Source organism: Zalophus californianus, chromosome 7 (assembly GCF_009762305.2).
Source record: "Zalophus californianus isolate mZalCal1 chromosome 7, mZalCal1.pri.v2, whole genome shotgun sequence".
Lineage (NCBI taxonomy): Eukaryota > Metazoa > Chordata > Mammalia > Carnivora > Otariidae > Zalophus > Zalophus californianus.
In genome coordinates this window covers 108,810,224-108,824,708 of record NC_045601.1, presented here as the reverse complement: position 1 = coordinate 108,824,708, position 14,485 = coordinate 108,810,224, and the positions used below count along the sequence as shown (strand labels likewise).

Below are 14,485 nucleotides of genomic sequence, written 5' to 3'. Positions count from 1 at the left end.
CACGCGCGCGCGCGCACACACACACATACACATGCACACCCACTCCAACCAAGTGCCCACAGCCAGAGTGAAATGCCCCTACCCCCAATTCACTGGATTTGTAACCTCTCTGGGATTCCTGCAGGAGCCTTCCAACCCTGGAAGGCTTTGTGACTCCCTGAGGGGTATGGGGTGAGCGCCCTGGGGCTGTGGTTCTCAGTCCATTCTCCTGACTGTGCCCATGAAAGCTGAGGCTCAGGGCGGCACACAGGGCCAGGGAGAAGTCAGGAGCAGCTGGGATTTGTTCAGGGGCAGTGGGGTGGAGAGCAGGAGTCTAGGCCCACATTTCGGGACTTCAGTCCCAGCTGTAGGTTAGACTCATTTTTTGCCTTCCTCCCTTTCTCCCCTCTTTGAGTCTCTGAATAAGAAGGTCGGGTCCTGGACCTCTGACACTAACTCCCTGCATGGCCTTGGACAAGTTACTTCCCCTCTCTGGCCTCTGTCTCCACATCTGTCCATAGGGGCCGGTGTGCCTGTTGGAGAGGTTGTGGGCTCCCCACATCTACCTGCTGCATGCCCAGGCCCGGCCTGGCGGGGCGGCTCCTACAGCAGAGCGAGGACCAGTGGGAGATGGCTGGCCAAGGGCCAACGCATACATGGGACTGATGTGTCTGCTGTGTATCCGCACTAGCCCTCAGATCCTCTCCTCTTGGTGGGGCCCCTGGAGCAGAGACTTCTGGGGAATGAGCTCCTCCAAGAAGTGGACTCCTTCAGCCTGGAGAGAGAGAGGTTGGGGCGGGACCGGGAAGAATCTTTCTCTGTGTCTGGGAGCCTCTCTCCCTCTTGGCCTCTCTCACCCCTCCTCACTTTCTGGGCCTCTCTTCTCCCACCCTCTCCCTTTGCCCTGCCTTCTTTCTCCGCTTATTCTTCTCTGCTCTCTCCCCCGCTACCTCCTTGCAAGATCTACTGCCCCCCTGTGACCCATTCTGAGTCTCAGCAGGGAGAGGAGGGACTTAATGTGCTGGGGCAGGGTGGGCCATCTGGAGGGGTAAAGCCCTAGGCTGTAACTTGAGGCGCCCCCCCCACCCTCCAGAGGCTCAGAGAGCCCCCTCCCCAGCCTGGGCTGGGCCAGACAATGTGGCTTTCATAACTCGAGGAGGCCTGGCTCTGCCGCCTTGGGAGAATGAGCCCTACTGCCCAGGAAGCCCAAACCGCAGGAGTCGCAGCCAAAACCCCACAGACGCCTGAAGCCGAGACCAGAATCCCCCACACTCCCTGCTGAGCGTCGACAGAAGAGCAGGGCCTGAGCACTGCCTCTGGGGGGCCTGGCTGGCAGGACAGCCAGGGAGGAAGTCACCCCTGCCCTCAGCTGCCCAAGATGCAGACACGGTGCAAGGGGACTCAGGGCACCTCTGATTGGGGCAGGTGGCCAAGCCCCCACACCTTGGCTCCCCCCCAGTGCCTCCTCCCCACCCACCCCTGCGAGCCCTGGAGAGCCTGGCTCCCTAACCCACAGCAGATTTCTGTCCAGCACTGAGGCGTCACATTCCTGCTCTTGGTTCTAAATTGAATTTCCTGGGGAATTGGAGCCTTCAGACCTAAAATAAGACCAACCCGACCCAGCCTAACTGGCCAGCTCAAGCCCTCTTCAGTCCTCAGCCCCGGGGCTGGGGCTGGGACTGGCGTGTCACAACGGTGCATCCTGTGAGCCCAAATTCTCGCCTCCTTAGGGTTTGGAGCCAAGTGCCACCCCTAATCCTCACCCCCTCGTTCTCTCTTCTGCCCCTGACCTGGGGCATTCCCAATTCCAGGATTCAGTCCTCAGCAACAGACACTTGCTGAGTGCCCCCGGGGGTGCAGGGGTGAATTCTGCCACCACCCCAAGGGAGCAAGCTGGGGAGGCCTGAAAGATAGGTTGGATTTGGGGAGTGGGAGAGGAGAGGGTTAGAACCTCGTGGTCAAGAGAAAACATGTAAGCATATGGGTGGATTGGTCGGAAGGCCCAGTGGTGACCTGGGGCCATGGAGAGGTCAGGCTGCCTGGAACACAGGATCCCTGTCCATTCATCAGATTGAAGATGTTGACTGAGGCCTTGAATGCCAGGCCAAGGAGAGCTTGGAGTATGGAGTTCAGTCACTACTCTCTGAGCAGAGAAATCCTGGCCCTCTCCAGAGATGGTCACAGCTCCAAGGGGGAAGCTTAGATCCACTGTCCACAAGACCATGGAGAGGTCTGGGTTTGAGTGACCAGAGATCGGAGCTCCAGAACAAGGGTCCTGTGGGCACTCTCCGGGCTTGGAGTGAACCCATCCCGCCTAGAAGAGGTACCCCCATTCCTTGTCCCACCCCTCACCTTGGTGGACAGCAGGCGGCCAGAAGGAACTCAACAGAGTTCCTGCTGAAGTTGTGAGTCTCTTGGCCTTCCCTCCTGGGCTTATGAATTTATTTTTTAAAGATTTTATTTATTTATTTGATTGTGAGAGAGAGAGCACGAGCAGAAGGAAAAGCAGAGGGAGAGGGAGAGGCAGACTCCCTGCTGAGCCGGGAGCCTGACAACATAGGACTCGATCCCGGGGCCTGGGGACCATGACCTGAGCTGAAGGCAGACGCTTAACCACCTGAGCCACCCAGGCGCCCCAGGCTTATGGACTTAAACAGCACGTTTCCACTCTCTGCTGGGAGGTCTTTCCAGAACTCAGGGTATTGGCTCCAACCCTATCCCGTGTTAGGGAACAAAGTGTGTCGAGGCATAAGGGGCTGCTGCCTTTCTGTGTTCCCCTCTTGTAGATGGAGACCCTAGAAAGAGGTGCAGGGCAGGAGCTTCTGCTCAGAGATGCTGTGTGACAGGGCATGTGTGACCCCCTGTGCACCTTAGACAAAAGTGGCCCTCAGGTCACACAGAGCAGGGATGTAGCTGGGCAGGCAGATGGCGCCTCCGGGGAGGATGGGGCCGTAACCAGGCACTCCTGCCAGCCTGGGCAGGCACCTTTATGCCAAACATGAATTGCACATCCATACAAGAGCCCTTGGCCTTTGCTGGCCTCCACTTCCTTCCAGCGCACTCTGCATCTCTACCCTCTTGAACATTCCTCTGGGAGCTTCTCCACAGAGATGTTCTCCCCTCTGTGCTGAACAGTGGGGGCTCATGGTCACAGGAAGGAAAATGAGGCTGTTTTGGTCTCTTGATGGTTGAGCCCTGGGGCTCCCCCTGTTGTCTGACTTCTCTTCTCCGCGGGCTTCTAGGGAGAGCTGTTTCTTGGCACCGGGCCCTCCAGGTAGTGCCTCTCATTCAGAGTTCCGGTCTTCCCACCACTTCTTAATGCCTTCTCATTCTGCTTCCATGTCTCTGGCCACTCAGCACGGGTTCCTCTTAGGCCCTCAGTGACGCATCTGCAGGGTCACCTCTTGGCTCCAGGAGACCTGTGTCTCCGTGTTTCCAGGTCAAGGTGACTGGACTGGATTGTCTTGCCTCCCTGATACCCTTCTGAGGTCTGAAGCTCGCCCTAGAACGGCAGGTTCCCTGCAGGAGGGTCTCCTCGGGACTTGGTCTGGGCTCTCTAACTACTTGTCCCTTCTGGCCTCCAGGTCACCAACCCTGTAGGTGACCTACAAGGAGATGCTGCCAGAGAGTCGCGACACGGGGGAAGGAGGGCACAGATGGGGACCTGTCTCGCCTTCATCCCTCTCCAACCCTGGAGGGGGGCCATGAGAGCTGCATTCCTGGCTCCTTCTACTACAGGACCGATGGTGTCATCCCTGTGCACCCCAGTGACCTCAGGAGGGAGCCTGCGAAGCGACCACGAGGCCCCAGTTCTCTAGGCTCTCCAGCCTCAACACCACCAAACGGCTGTGGCTTCCCTTGCTCATGCTGCAGCCGCTCACCCTGGGGTGTTGGCGTCTGCTGCCCTTCTCGGAACGGTCTTTCCCCCTTCTTTGCTGATTGATTATTATTCAAGACCCAGCGTGGGCACTGCCTCCTCCAGGAAGCCTCCCAGACACACACACACGTGCACGCACACCCCTGGAATGAGTGCCCAGCTTCTGTGCCTCCACAGCCCTGGTGCACCTCTTGCCCCTCGGTGTATGTGACTGCACCCCACCCCTCACAGATGACTCCTGAGACAATGACCTCCTCTTCCTGGTTTTGGTCTACCCAGCACTTGACATACTGCAAGGGGCATCATAGCTGCTTCATAAATATTAAACCAAACAGCACAGGAAGGGAGGGAGGGAAGGTGGAGGGCAGGCAGGAAGGAAGGAAAGGAGGAAAGAAGGTATGTGGACAGAAGGTTCATGAATGGCCCCCTGCGTTCTGGGCACTGCTGAGCATCTCATTTACTCTTGGAAACCCTGAGGGATAAGCATAAGGATCCCCCCCCACCACCACCCTTTACACACAAGGAAACATGAGTCTTGGTAACTTGCCCAAGTTGGCTACTGATAAAAGCCAGGGCTTGGATCTTCCAGCTCCTCGCTCAGGCCTTTTTCATTATACCACACGGGAGAGACAGTGCTACCCGTCAGGGCCATGGCACAGTGCCTCTAAGGGCCAAAGGCTGGAACTGGGCAGGCCCCTCCCTTCCTAGGAATCTGGAGCAAGCCCTGAGCCTCCCTCTTCATGCCAGCTTAGTATTAGACCCAAGAGCCATGGCTGAGCTGTTGTAGCCCAGGCTCGGGGCTGGGAGAGGCACCATCCAGCAGGCATCGTTCCTCCCTCCACCCTGTGTGTCATCTCAGCTCCCCTGGTCCCCTTGCCCCAGCCCTGTGATCTTCCAAAGGCCATTTGATTCCTCTCTCATGAACCCAGGAGATAGGGGGCTCTCAACTGGCCCAAAGACTGGATGGGGCAGGACAGAACCGACCCCTCCCTCCCTGGAGCAGCCGGGGTCACCATGAGGGGTGCCAAGCCTATAACTCTGCCACCCTCCCGAGCTTGCAGGAGTCCTGTGCCCCTCTCCCACCCCAGCTTCTGTCTCTGCAAAGGGCCTGTGGTTTTCCCAGGCAGGTGTGAACTACCTACCTGGGTCCCCTGGGTCCCCTGGGGCCTGGTTCCCCAGGCTGTGGGGGATTGGGCATCTCTGGAACAAGGACTGCTCAGGTCCAGGGGGGCAGCTGAGCCCCTGGATGGTTCCCTTCCCTCAGGCTGCTCCCAGGCCCCAGACCTGCCTGCCCCACCCTCATTGGCTTTCCTGATGGTGGCTTCCTGCCTCCTGTCTTGGCTGGGCTTCATTTGGAGATAGCTCAGAGAAAGCCAGCGCATGTAGGCCCCTGTGTTCTCTGTGATTGAGTCTGTTTCTATTTCCAAGACTAGTCTTTTGTCTATCACTCGGTCGCCCTGGGCGTGTCTCTCTCTTGGTCACTTTGTGTGGTGTGCACAGGCGGGTGGTGATCGTTCAGTCTCTGGGTTCCTGCCCTTTCTCTTCCTTCTCTGACTGCCTGTGGCTCTCCTCCCTATGCCCTCGTGGTTTCTGTGTCTTTCTGAGTCTCGTTTCTGTGTCTCCCCTGCTCCCAAAATGGCATGTGGGGGGGCACCCTCTCGAAGCCCCTGTCCCCCGGACTGCACAACTGGGGGTCTGATGAGAGGCTTGGGGTGCACCCTGCACCCTGCTCACCCTCAGGCCTTCCTCCATCCCTGGTGACACTGAGGGATGGGAGCTCAGGCCCCTCGCTGCCTCCCTCCCCCACCTCCCATCCCTCCCAAACTCCGCCCCCCCGCCCCCCCAACCCGGCCGCCGGCCGCAGGGGGCCCTAGTCCTGCTGCCTCAGGAGCTGTGGGTTTGAAGGAGGCTCCATTTCTGCCTTCCGCCCACCCTGCTCAGAGGCGTCGAGCCAGTCACTGTAATTACGTGTGGCTGTGGTCCGCCTCTTCCCAGCCTCTTGGGCCGCCTCCCTGCCTCTCTTCCTGCCTGGCCCTTCCACCTCGAGCCCATCCTTCTCCTCACCCCAGGTTTCTGACTCTCCCTCCCTGCTGTCCTCCTCTCTGACCTGGCTTCTCCCTGTGTGTCCCTCTCACCCTTGCCTGCCCCATACTCCCCGCTCTGTCACCTCTGCCTCTGTCCCCACCCTTCCCTGCCTCCCCCTCACTTTCTGCTGAGTCTCCCTCCTGTCCCAAGCTGTCTGCCCCAGGGTTTCTGGGGCTCCCTCCTTCGGCGCCCAATCCCACCTTCTGATGCCATCTCTCTCGGCTTCTGCCTTTCACTGGCCCTTTGGTTCTTTCCCTCTTCCTGTCACTCTAGATGCCTGTTCCTGTCCCTCCATCACTGGCCATCTGTCTGTCCTCTCCTGTGCTGTGTTTCTCCCCATGTCCCTTTCTGCTGCACATCTCTGACCCCTCTCCCTGACAACTACACAGACCCAAGTGTGCACGTGCACACACTCGTACACACACACGCGCACACACACACACCCTTGATCCCTCCTGACTTTGCGTTTTGGGAGCTTTCTATTTTGGAGCCTGGCACCATTGCCAGATAGGGTAAGGGCTGGGTAGCTGGTACAAAGAGGCCGAGAATGAGGGCTTATGGCATTCTGGGCTGTGGGAAGGGGACCAGGGCTGGGCAGACAGGAGGGGCACCGGGAAACTATACCTTGGTCATGTGCTTTGTCTCTAGCCCAGACCCCATCCCTCCTGCCTGGGGTGGAGGTAGTAACCGGATCCACTCACCCTGTGGAGGCAGCGCTAGAGGAGGGCTCCCTGGAGGAAGCGGAATCCCCCATGCCCCAGGGTAATGGCCCTGGGGCCCCTCAGCCCCTGGACAGTACTGACCTCGATGTCCCCACAGAAGCTGTGACATGTGAGTCCTAGGGGGCCGAGGGGTGGGAATGGCAACATGTAGGGGTCATGCTAGGGAATCCTATCCCTACGGGCTGGTGGAAATGCGGTGGGTGCCTGTGGGAGCCCAGCACTGGGCCAAAACCTTGAAGTGTGGGCAACGAAAAGGTGTAGGACACGGTCACCGTCCTTTCTGTCTAGGAAAGAGACCTCCACATACAAAATGATTAGTATAACATTAGTTCACAAGGAGGGTGGACGGGCTGCAGGCAATATGGTTCAAGAGCAGAGGGCGTGGGACCATATGAAAGGAGGAAGAGAGCTGGGGGTGCTGAGGCCCCAGAGCCAGAGCCCCCTGCAGCCCCACCCTTCAGGGTATTGAGGGTGAAAAGGAAAGAGAGAAACCCCCAGTTACTCTGAGCAGAAAGGAGCCTATTCCCAGGCTTGGCTCAAGGCCCCCAAGGAGGTCCTGGGAGGGAGGGAGTTCTCGGCCCTCACCCTCAAGAGCAGGGGAAGGGGCAGCCAGAGCTGTTTGTAGTTAATAAGAAGATCCACAAAATCGATAGACACATGTGCACTTTCCAACTTTCTTTCGCTGACTGGTTTCAGACTCTTCAAACCAGCCTGTACAGGACAGCGAGTGCCAAGTCCATTTTACAGATGAGGAAACTGAGGCACGCAGACCCACTCAGCCTGGACACAGCTGGGGAACTCAGGTCTCCTGGCCCAGGGCTCTTTCCTGTGCCTGCCTGCTCAGCTGGCATGGCTGAGGGGGAGCCGCCTTCAGCCAGGGCATCTGGGGCTAAGTTGGACTCCCTGGAAGTTAGGGTTACTAAATCCTGCTAGCGCACTGCCCTCAGCCTCTAGACACACCCACCAGCAGAACTGAGAGAAAGAGGTCAGCGCCGTGGCCACAGAGGAGGGGGTCTGGATGGGAGTTGGACAGACACCTCTGTGTCTATGGGCCCGAGTGTTTGCTCTGTGACTCAGCTCCCATGACCACCCCCATGGCCATGGCCACAGGCAAGCTCTGTGTCTGCCCAAACCTCCCAGGGCCCTCAGCTGACCACACACTCCCACCCTCCAGTCACTGTGCCCATGTTTAGGCATCGGGGCAGGGGGCACGGAAGCGGGCCAAGGACTCGGGCCAGTCTCCCGCGTGGGGCCAAGAGGTGGGAGCGGGATGATTCAGGCCTGGCTGCTTGCCGTGGCCTTACCCCTGTTTACCCAGATGCAGGCGCCCGCCGCACCTCAGGGCCAAATGCTCCCAGGCGTGGAGCTTCTCCAGAGCTGTGTCTCCCATCCTCTCTTGACTCCCCATCTGGCCTTCGGTGCCTTTCTCCCAACCTCCATCCCCCCGCCTCTCCATGCCCCTGCTCCACTTCCTGGCTGTGGAACCTTGGGCAAGTTTTACCCTCTCTGGGTCTCCATTTTTTTCATCTGTGAAATGGGGCCAGTGACAGTAGATCTATCGAGATGCGTAAAGAAGCTGCTCTGTAGAAAGCTCTCTGCGCGCTGTTGGCACCTAATAACAGCCTAACGTGTAAGGTACAAGTTATAAGACGAGGGATGACTGTGATAGGAGCAGCTTCGTCCCTAGTCCTTCATCTCCCAGCCTCTGCTCCACTCTGCGCTCTGAGTCCCAGCTCTTGGCCTCCAAACTGGGCCCACGTCTGACCCTTTCTAGCTGTGGGACCTTGGACAAGTTCCTGTGCTTCTCTGGGACTCAGTTTCCTCATCTGTGAAAGGTGGATACCGCCTCAGGGAGAAACTGAGAGGGTTCGTGAGAGAATGGCGTGTGAAGCGCTTAGAAGGGTGGCTGGCAAGCAGAAAGTACTCCATGATGTGCTGTCACTACAACCACTTCGTAGAAGGCCCAGCCCTCTCAGTCAGGGCAAGCACTGAGGCCACCTTCCCCTCTCCTCAGCCTCCAGCTGCCCCCGCCCCAGACACCTCCTCGTACTACGATGCAAACCCAGGGGCTCAGCCTAGAGGGAGTCAGGGACCCACACCCCAGTGCCTAAGAGATGGAAGTACCCAACATTTATGCATTTACAGAGGGTGCTGCCCAGGAGCCAACAGCCCTGAGCAGCTGAGGGAGTTCTCAGTCCCCTTCCCCAAACACACACACACACACACACACACACACACACACACACACACACAAGTATCTGCCCCCATCTCTTGCAAACAGAACCATGTCATCCAGGTGAGCAAACCTGAGGTAAGGAAAGGGACTGGGTGCTCTGGGGGGACCCCCAGGGCCAGCAATCCCTGGACCCCACTGATGAAGCTGAAGTTTGGTTCCTCAGCCTGGGATGTGGACTCAGGGAGTTCCTGGCCTCGGGGATCCCCCACCACAGGGCTCTCCTCCCTTCTCTCCCCCCTCACCCAGACCCCCAGGGCTCCCCAGGAGACTTGCTCTGCCAGCCACCCCTCAGAGGCAGACAGGGCAGGGGAGCTGGGGCGGAAGAGAAGAGGTAGAGGGGCTGCTCTGAGGTGCCCCTGGAGCCCAGGGCCAGGGCATTCATCTCCAAACAGATGTTTCCAGTAAATCACCTAGCACACCAAGGGCAGAAATATCTGGGGGCTCGGCAGGGGCCGAGGTGAAGGTTAATGCTTCACTGCTGTCCCTCCGCCCCCCAGCCAAACAGTCCTTAATCCCTCCCCCCTGACCACTGCCACTCTTGCTAAAACCCCAGGACCCCAAGAGCGGGAGATGGATTTCACGTGGGGTAAGAAGGTTGGGTCCAGGGCTCTCAGCCCCCACTGTTGCCTTGCACCTCTGTCTCTTCTGGAATGAGCACTGGCCTGGGGGTCATGAGCCAGGCTCAACGCAACTATTTCCTGGTGTGCCTCTGGGCAAGTCAGTTCTGCTCTCTGGGCCTCAGTTTCCCCATCTGCAGAATACAAGCCTGGCTAGGTGACCTGTGGTGTATCTAAGGATGAAGCAGGCAGGATTGGGGCAGAGCTCTGGGAGGCCGTGCGCTCCCCACCCCCATTAACCTTTCTCATCATCTCTCTAGGCCAGCCTCAGGGGAACCCCTTGAGCTGCACCCCACTAGTGGCGAATGGCTCAGGCCACCCCTCAGAGCTGGGCAGTGCCAGGCGGGCAGGGAATGGTGCCCTGGGTGGCCCCAAGGCCCACCGGAAGTTGCAGACGCACCCATCTCTCGCCAGCCAGGGCAGCAAGAAGAGCAAGGGCAGCACCAAATCTACTGCCTCCCAGATCCCCCTCCAGGCACAGGAAGGTAAGCATCCCCTCCCCGCTCTCCCTGGGAGAGGCCTCCTCAGCCGGACCCCTCCAAGCACGAGGCAGGGACAAGCCGCAGTATCTTCAGCAGGTTGCTGGTTAGAAGCTCAGGCTCAGTGCCACGCCAGGCCTCCCGGACCTGAACCTCTGGGTGGGGCCCAGGAGACCGGGTTTTGACACTGCCTCCGGGGAATCTGGCCACAGCTACACCTGCTGGGGAAAGTGAGGCCTATCTGCCTTCTCAAGACCAACCCCTTCCCATGCGTGCTCTCCCAGAGTGGCTGTAACAAGGAATGAAACCATCTGGGCTGAGCCAGCATAAGCCACTCCATTTTTGGAAACAAAATTTTCCTCAAGGCATGGACCGCCTGTTTAGTGAGAGCAGAATACCTGGCAGAATAAAATGATGCACCTTTGGGTACTTAACCGGGGGACACGCCAGCCATTGTTCCTGCAATATAAGCCCCCGCTGGGCCGCCCCAGACAGCCGGCTTCCCTGCCCCCAGCCCAGGCATTAGTTCCGCCAGGATGACAGCTGCCTATAGCTCAGTAGTGCTCGACCTTCACCCCAGAATTCTTAAGTGCGTCCTGTCCACACGGGGATTCCGGCGTGGTCTTCTGCAAACAGGATTCAGCGTACACATTTGCACATAAAATGTTCATCAGCCTTCCCACAGAGAAGATTCTGCCCAACAGTCTTAATTATGAAAGGAATGTTCATTCATTTAAAAATGTCCTGGGCCTCTGCTGTGAGCCAGGCACTGTGCTATGCGCTGGGTACCTGGTCCCTGGCCTCACAAAGCTCTCATGAGAAAGACAAACAGGTAATCACCATATGGGGTGATAAATACAGTGGTAAAGCCACACACAGGAGGTCATGTAAACACAGGGGACACCCACACCAGCCCAGAAAGCTGGGGAGGAGAGTCTGGGAAAGCTCCGAAGGTGTCTGAGCAAGCCTTAAATGGTGAGTAGGAGGATCTAGCCAGGGGAGTATTAGCACAGAAATGAGAAAGGCTATCTTGGCTAGATTATGAAATTCTAGGTGAGGAATGGGGGGAGGTGAGAGTCCAAGCAGGCAGGGGCTGTAGGGGTGGGAGGCACCTTGTAAACTGTGCACTGGACCTAGACTTTATCTGGAGGGCATAGGGTGCCTGGGTGGCTGAGTCGGTTAAGGGTCTGACTCTGAATTTCGGCTCAGGTCATGATCTCAGGGTCAGGGGATCGCGCCCTGACTCTGGCTTCAAGCTGGATATGGAGCCTGTTTAAGATTCTCTCTCTCTCTCCCTCTGCCCCCCACCCCCTACACGCGTGCTCTCTCTCTCTCTTAAGCAAAGTTTATCTGGACGGCAATAGGGAGCCATTGAAGGATTTTAAACAGGGTAGTGACTTCACTGGATTTGCATTTGAAGAGAACTTCCTTGTTCAGTTTTCAGGTAGATGGCAGGGTGCCAGCTATACAAGAACCCCAGTCTCTCCACACAGAAATGGAATGGCAGAGTCACACCCTCCATGGCAGTGTGGGACTCCCTCAGGACCAGCAGCCTGGTGCCAGGGACCCACCTGGTAAGGGGAACTGGACACTGCGCTGCATGCCCAGCCCCCCGTGAGGGAGGCTGGCTCAGCATCCTGGCAGCCCAGCGAGCAGCTCAGAGCGCGGGCTCCAGAGCCAGCCTGCCTGGTTTCGATTCCCAGCTCCACCACTTACCAGCTGGCTGCCCATGGGTAGACTCATACATTCATTCACTTACCATCTATTTACTCAGCACCTCAATGGCAGGCGCCTTCTAGGGACTTGTAACATATCAGTGACTACAGGGGACAAAGATGCCTGTCCTTGTGGAGCTTACATTTTAGTGGGAGGAGAGAGCCGCATAGTGCCATGGAAGGTGATAAGTCCTTCCAGGGGAGAGGCGAGGCAGGCCAGGGCAAGGGGCTGAAGGCGCTGGGGTGGGGCCCGCAGGTTGCAGTATTAAAGATGGTGGTCAGGGAAGGCCACCGCAGTGTGTTCCAGGAGGACAGTGTGTGGGAGGAGACCAGATCTCATCCTAGGGAGGTGGAAGCCACCGGAGGGTTCTGAGCACAGGAGGGATGCACTCTACTGAAGTTTTGCAAGGGTCCCTCTGGGCTAATGCATGGGGAGCAGATGCAGGAAGGGGTAGTCAAGGGTGGGGGCTGGGGCAACCAGAGAGGAGGTTGTTGCAGTTGCCTGGGTGAGAGACGAGCAGAATGGTAGGATTCTGGGTATATTCTGAAGTGATTTCTCTGTGTCTCAGTTTCTTCATCTGTCAAGTGGGGCTAATAGTAGCCCCATTTCATGGAGTTGTTCCAAGTTTAAATGGGGTTCATTCATGCCCAACACTTAGAAGAGTGCCTGGGACATGCTACGACGAGGGTTTGGTAAATAAACGACTAAGGGTGGTGAGGAGCCGGGACTCAATCCCGACGGCCTGGGCTCAGACCCTCGCTCTGCAGCTAACTGGGCAGGTGCATGTAACTCTGTGCCTTGGGGTCATCAGCTGGAAAGCTGGGCCCCTCGCAATCCCCACGTGTGGGAGCAGTGGGAGAGTCGCCGAGCCCTCGGCCGTGAGCCCTCTGAGCCTGGGTCCCTCGGCCCTGGCTGTCTCACCGGCCCTGTACCCCGCCCGTGCCCGCAGACTGTTGCGTCCACTGCATCCTGTCCTGCCTGTTCTGCGAGTTCCTGACCCTGTGCAACATCGTCCTCGATTGCGCCACGTGCGGCTCCTGCAGCTCCGAGGACTCATGTCTCGGCTGCTGCTGCTGCTGCGGCTCGGGCGAGTGCGCCGACTGCGACCTGCCCTGCGACCTGGACTGCGGCATTGTGGACGCCTGCTGCGAGTCGGCCGACTGCCTGGAGATCTGCATGGAGTGCTGCGGGCTCTGCTTCTCCTCCTGACCGCCGCCGCCCCGCCCGCCCGCGCCGCGGCCCCGCCTCCGGTGGGGGAGGGGGGAGGGGCGGGGCCGCCGCAGCACCGCCTCCTCGCGGTGTCCCGGCCCGGTGGCAGCGCCGACGACCCGGAGTGGGGGGGGCCGGGCTGGGGAGGGAGCCGCGCCTGGCCCCCCCGCCCCCCCCACCCCCGGCGAGAACACTGTGAAAGTGGGGGGCAGGAGCGCGGGCGAGGGGAGGCGGGGCCGGCGGGCTGTGCGCTTCTCTACCTCTCCCGGCCCCTGGGGCCCGCCTCCCTCCGCCCAGGCGCAGCAAAATGTGAAGTGAGACATCCCAGCCCGCCCTGGGCCAAGCCTTTCCCCAGTCTCCTTACGGGGCCCTCGTGGGGGGCCTGACTCCTACAGTGACCCCCAAGGTCCCCCAGAGGGCAGGGCTGGGCCAGGAGGGACAGGAACAGTATAGAAAAGACAGGAAGGGGAGAGGGAGGGAATGGAGAGTGGGTCTGTCCTATTTGTTGCTGTAAATAAAGTTATTTGTCCGTCTCAGATCTCCTCCGCACTCAGGAGTAGTGTCTCAAAAGCAAACACTCCCTCTCCCCGCAACACACACACAAAGCACCCAATGGATGGAGGAGGCCTCCCTGCCCTCTGGGGTCCCTTCCCTCCTTCATGTTCCCCTTGAAGGCAGGAAGAAGAGGGGTACCGACTCCCTACCATTTTTTCCCTCTTCCCGCCAAAGGGATGGGGAAGTCCAGGGAGGGAAGAGTTAACCCTTGGCATACAATTAATTAACAACAGATGTGTTCCGGTTTTGATTAATTAATCTCCTGCTGACTCCTGCTTCTCGAAGCCCTTGCCTGTGATGGCTCGGGGCCTATGTTGGTGGCAGAGCAGTGCCCGGGGTGGGGCCGACTCTGGCCGGTCGCAGCCTGGGCTTGCTCCTGGGCCACGCTGGGAAGCAAGTGTGGCCTGAGTGGGGGTCACTAGGCCCAGCCGCAATCCCGGACTGTCAGGGGCCTGAGGAAGAAGAAAACCGACGGGATTAGCGGAAGCCTCAGAGGCCATGCGGCCAGCACCCTTCGTGTCTGCAGGGAAGGCAGCCCTCCCCACCCCATCCTGGGCCTGGAGGAAGCCAGGAGGTGTCCAGGGTGAGTGAGAGGACTGTGCCGTGATTGGACTCGGATCCCCCTGAGGAGAAGACAGGGCTGGAGAAGGCTTTCTAAAGTGGAGAAATTGGTGGGCACTGCTTTCAGAACAAAAGCTAGAGTGGCCAGGAGGGATTCGGGAAGGAAGAAGGGAGCTCAGAAAAAGGGCCAGATGAAATGTGAACTCTTAAGGAATGCCATATGGGGGAGCAGCCAGTGACTGGGAGGTGGGTGCGGTTGCAGCAGGAGGAGGTAGGAAGGGGTGAGAAGGACTGCCCAGACCATGGTGAGCCTCCCCTACACACACACCCCAACAGGTACACAGCCCTCACTTTGCCAACAGCAAGGTTTCCCTGACCTCTAGGATCTCATGGGAAACTCAGGACACAGAGAGGAAGGGACCTGTCCAGGGTCGCATAGTCAAGACCAA

The 14,485-nt window shown here is 58.6% G+C and overlaps 1 protein-coding gene across 5 annotated transcripts in view; it reads left to right on the top strand.

Moving 5' to 3' along the window:
• Positions 1 to 14,485, top strand: part of MDFI (MyoD family inhibitor) — a 17,018-nt gene extending 2,533 nt beyond the window's left edge. For 3 of the 5 annotated variants that reach the window (XM_027600936.2, XM_027600935.1, XM_027600934.1), the window contains exons 3-5: positions 6,590 to 6,772; positions 9,777 to 10,001; positions 12,661 to 14,485. In XM_027600936.2, the coding sequence (XP_027456737.1) occupies positions 6,590 to 6,772; positions 9,777 to 10,001; positions 12,661 to 12,920 (668 nt within the window). In that variant the 3' untranslated portion in view covers positions 12,921 to 14,485. The remainder of the gene's footprint in view (positions 1 to 6,589; positions 6,773 to 9,776; positions 10,002 to 12,660) is intronic. The other 2 variants (XM_027600938.1, XM_027600937.1) reach the window with 1 other exon arrangement.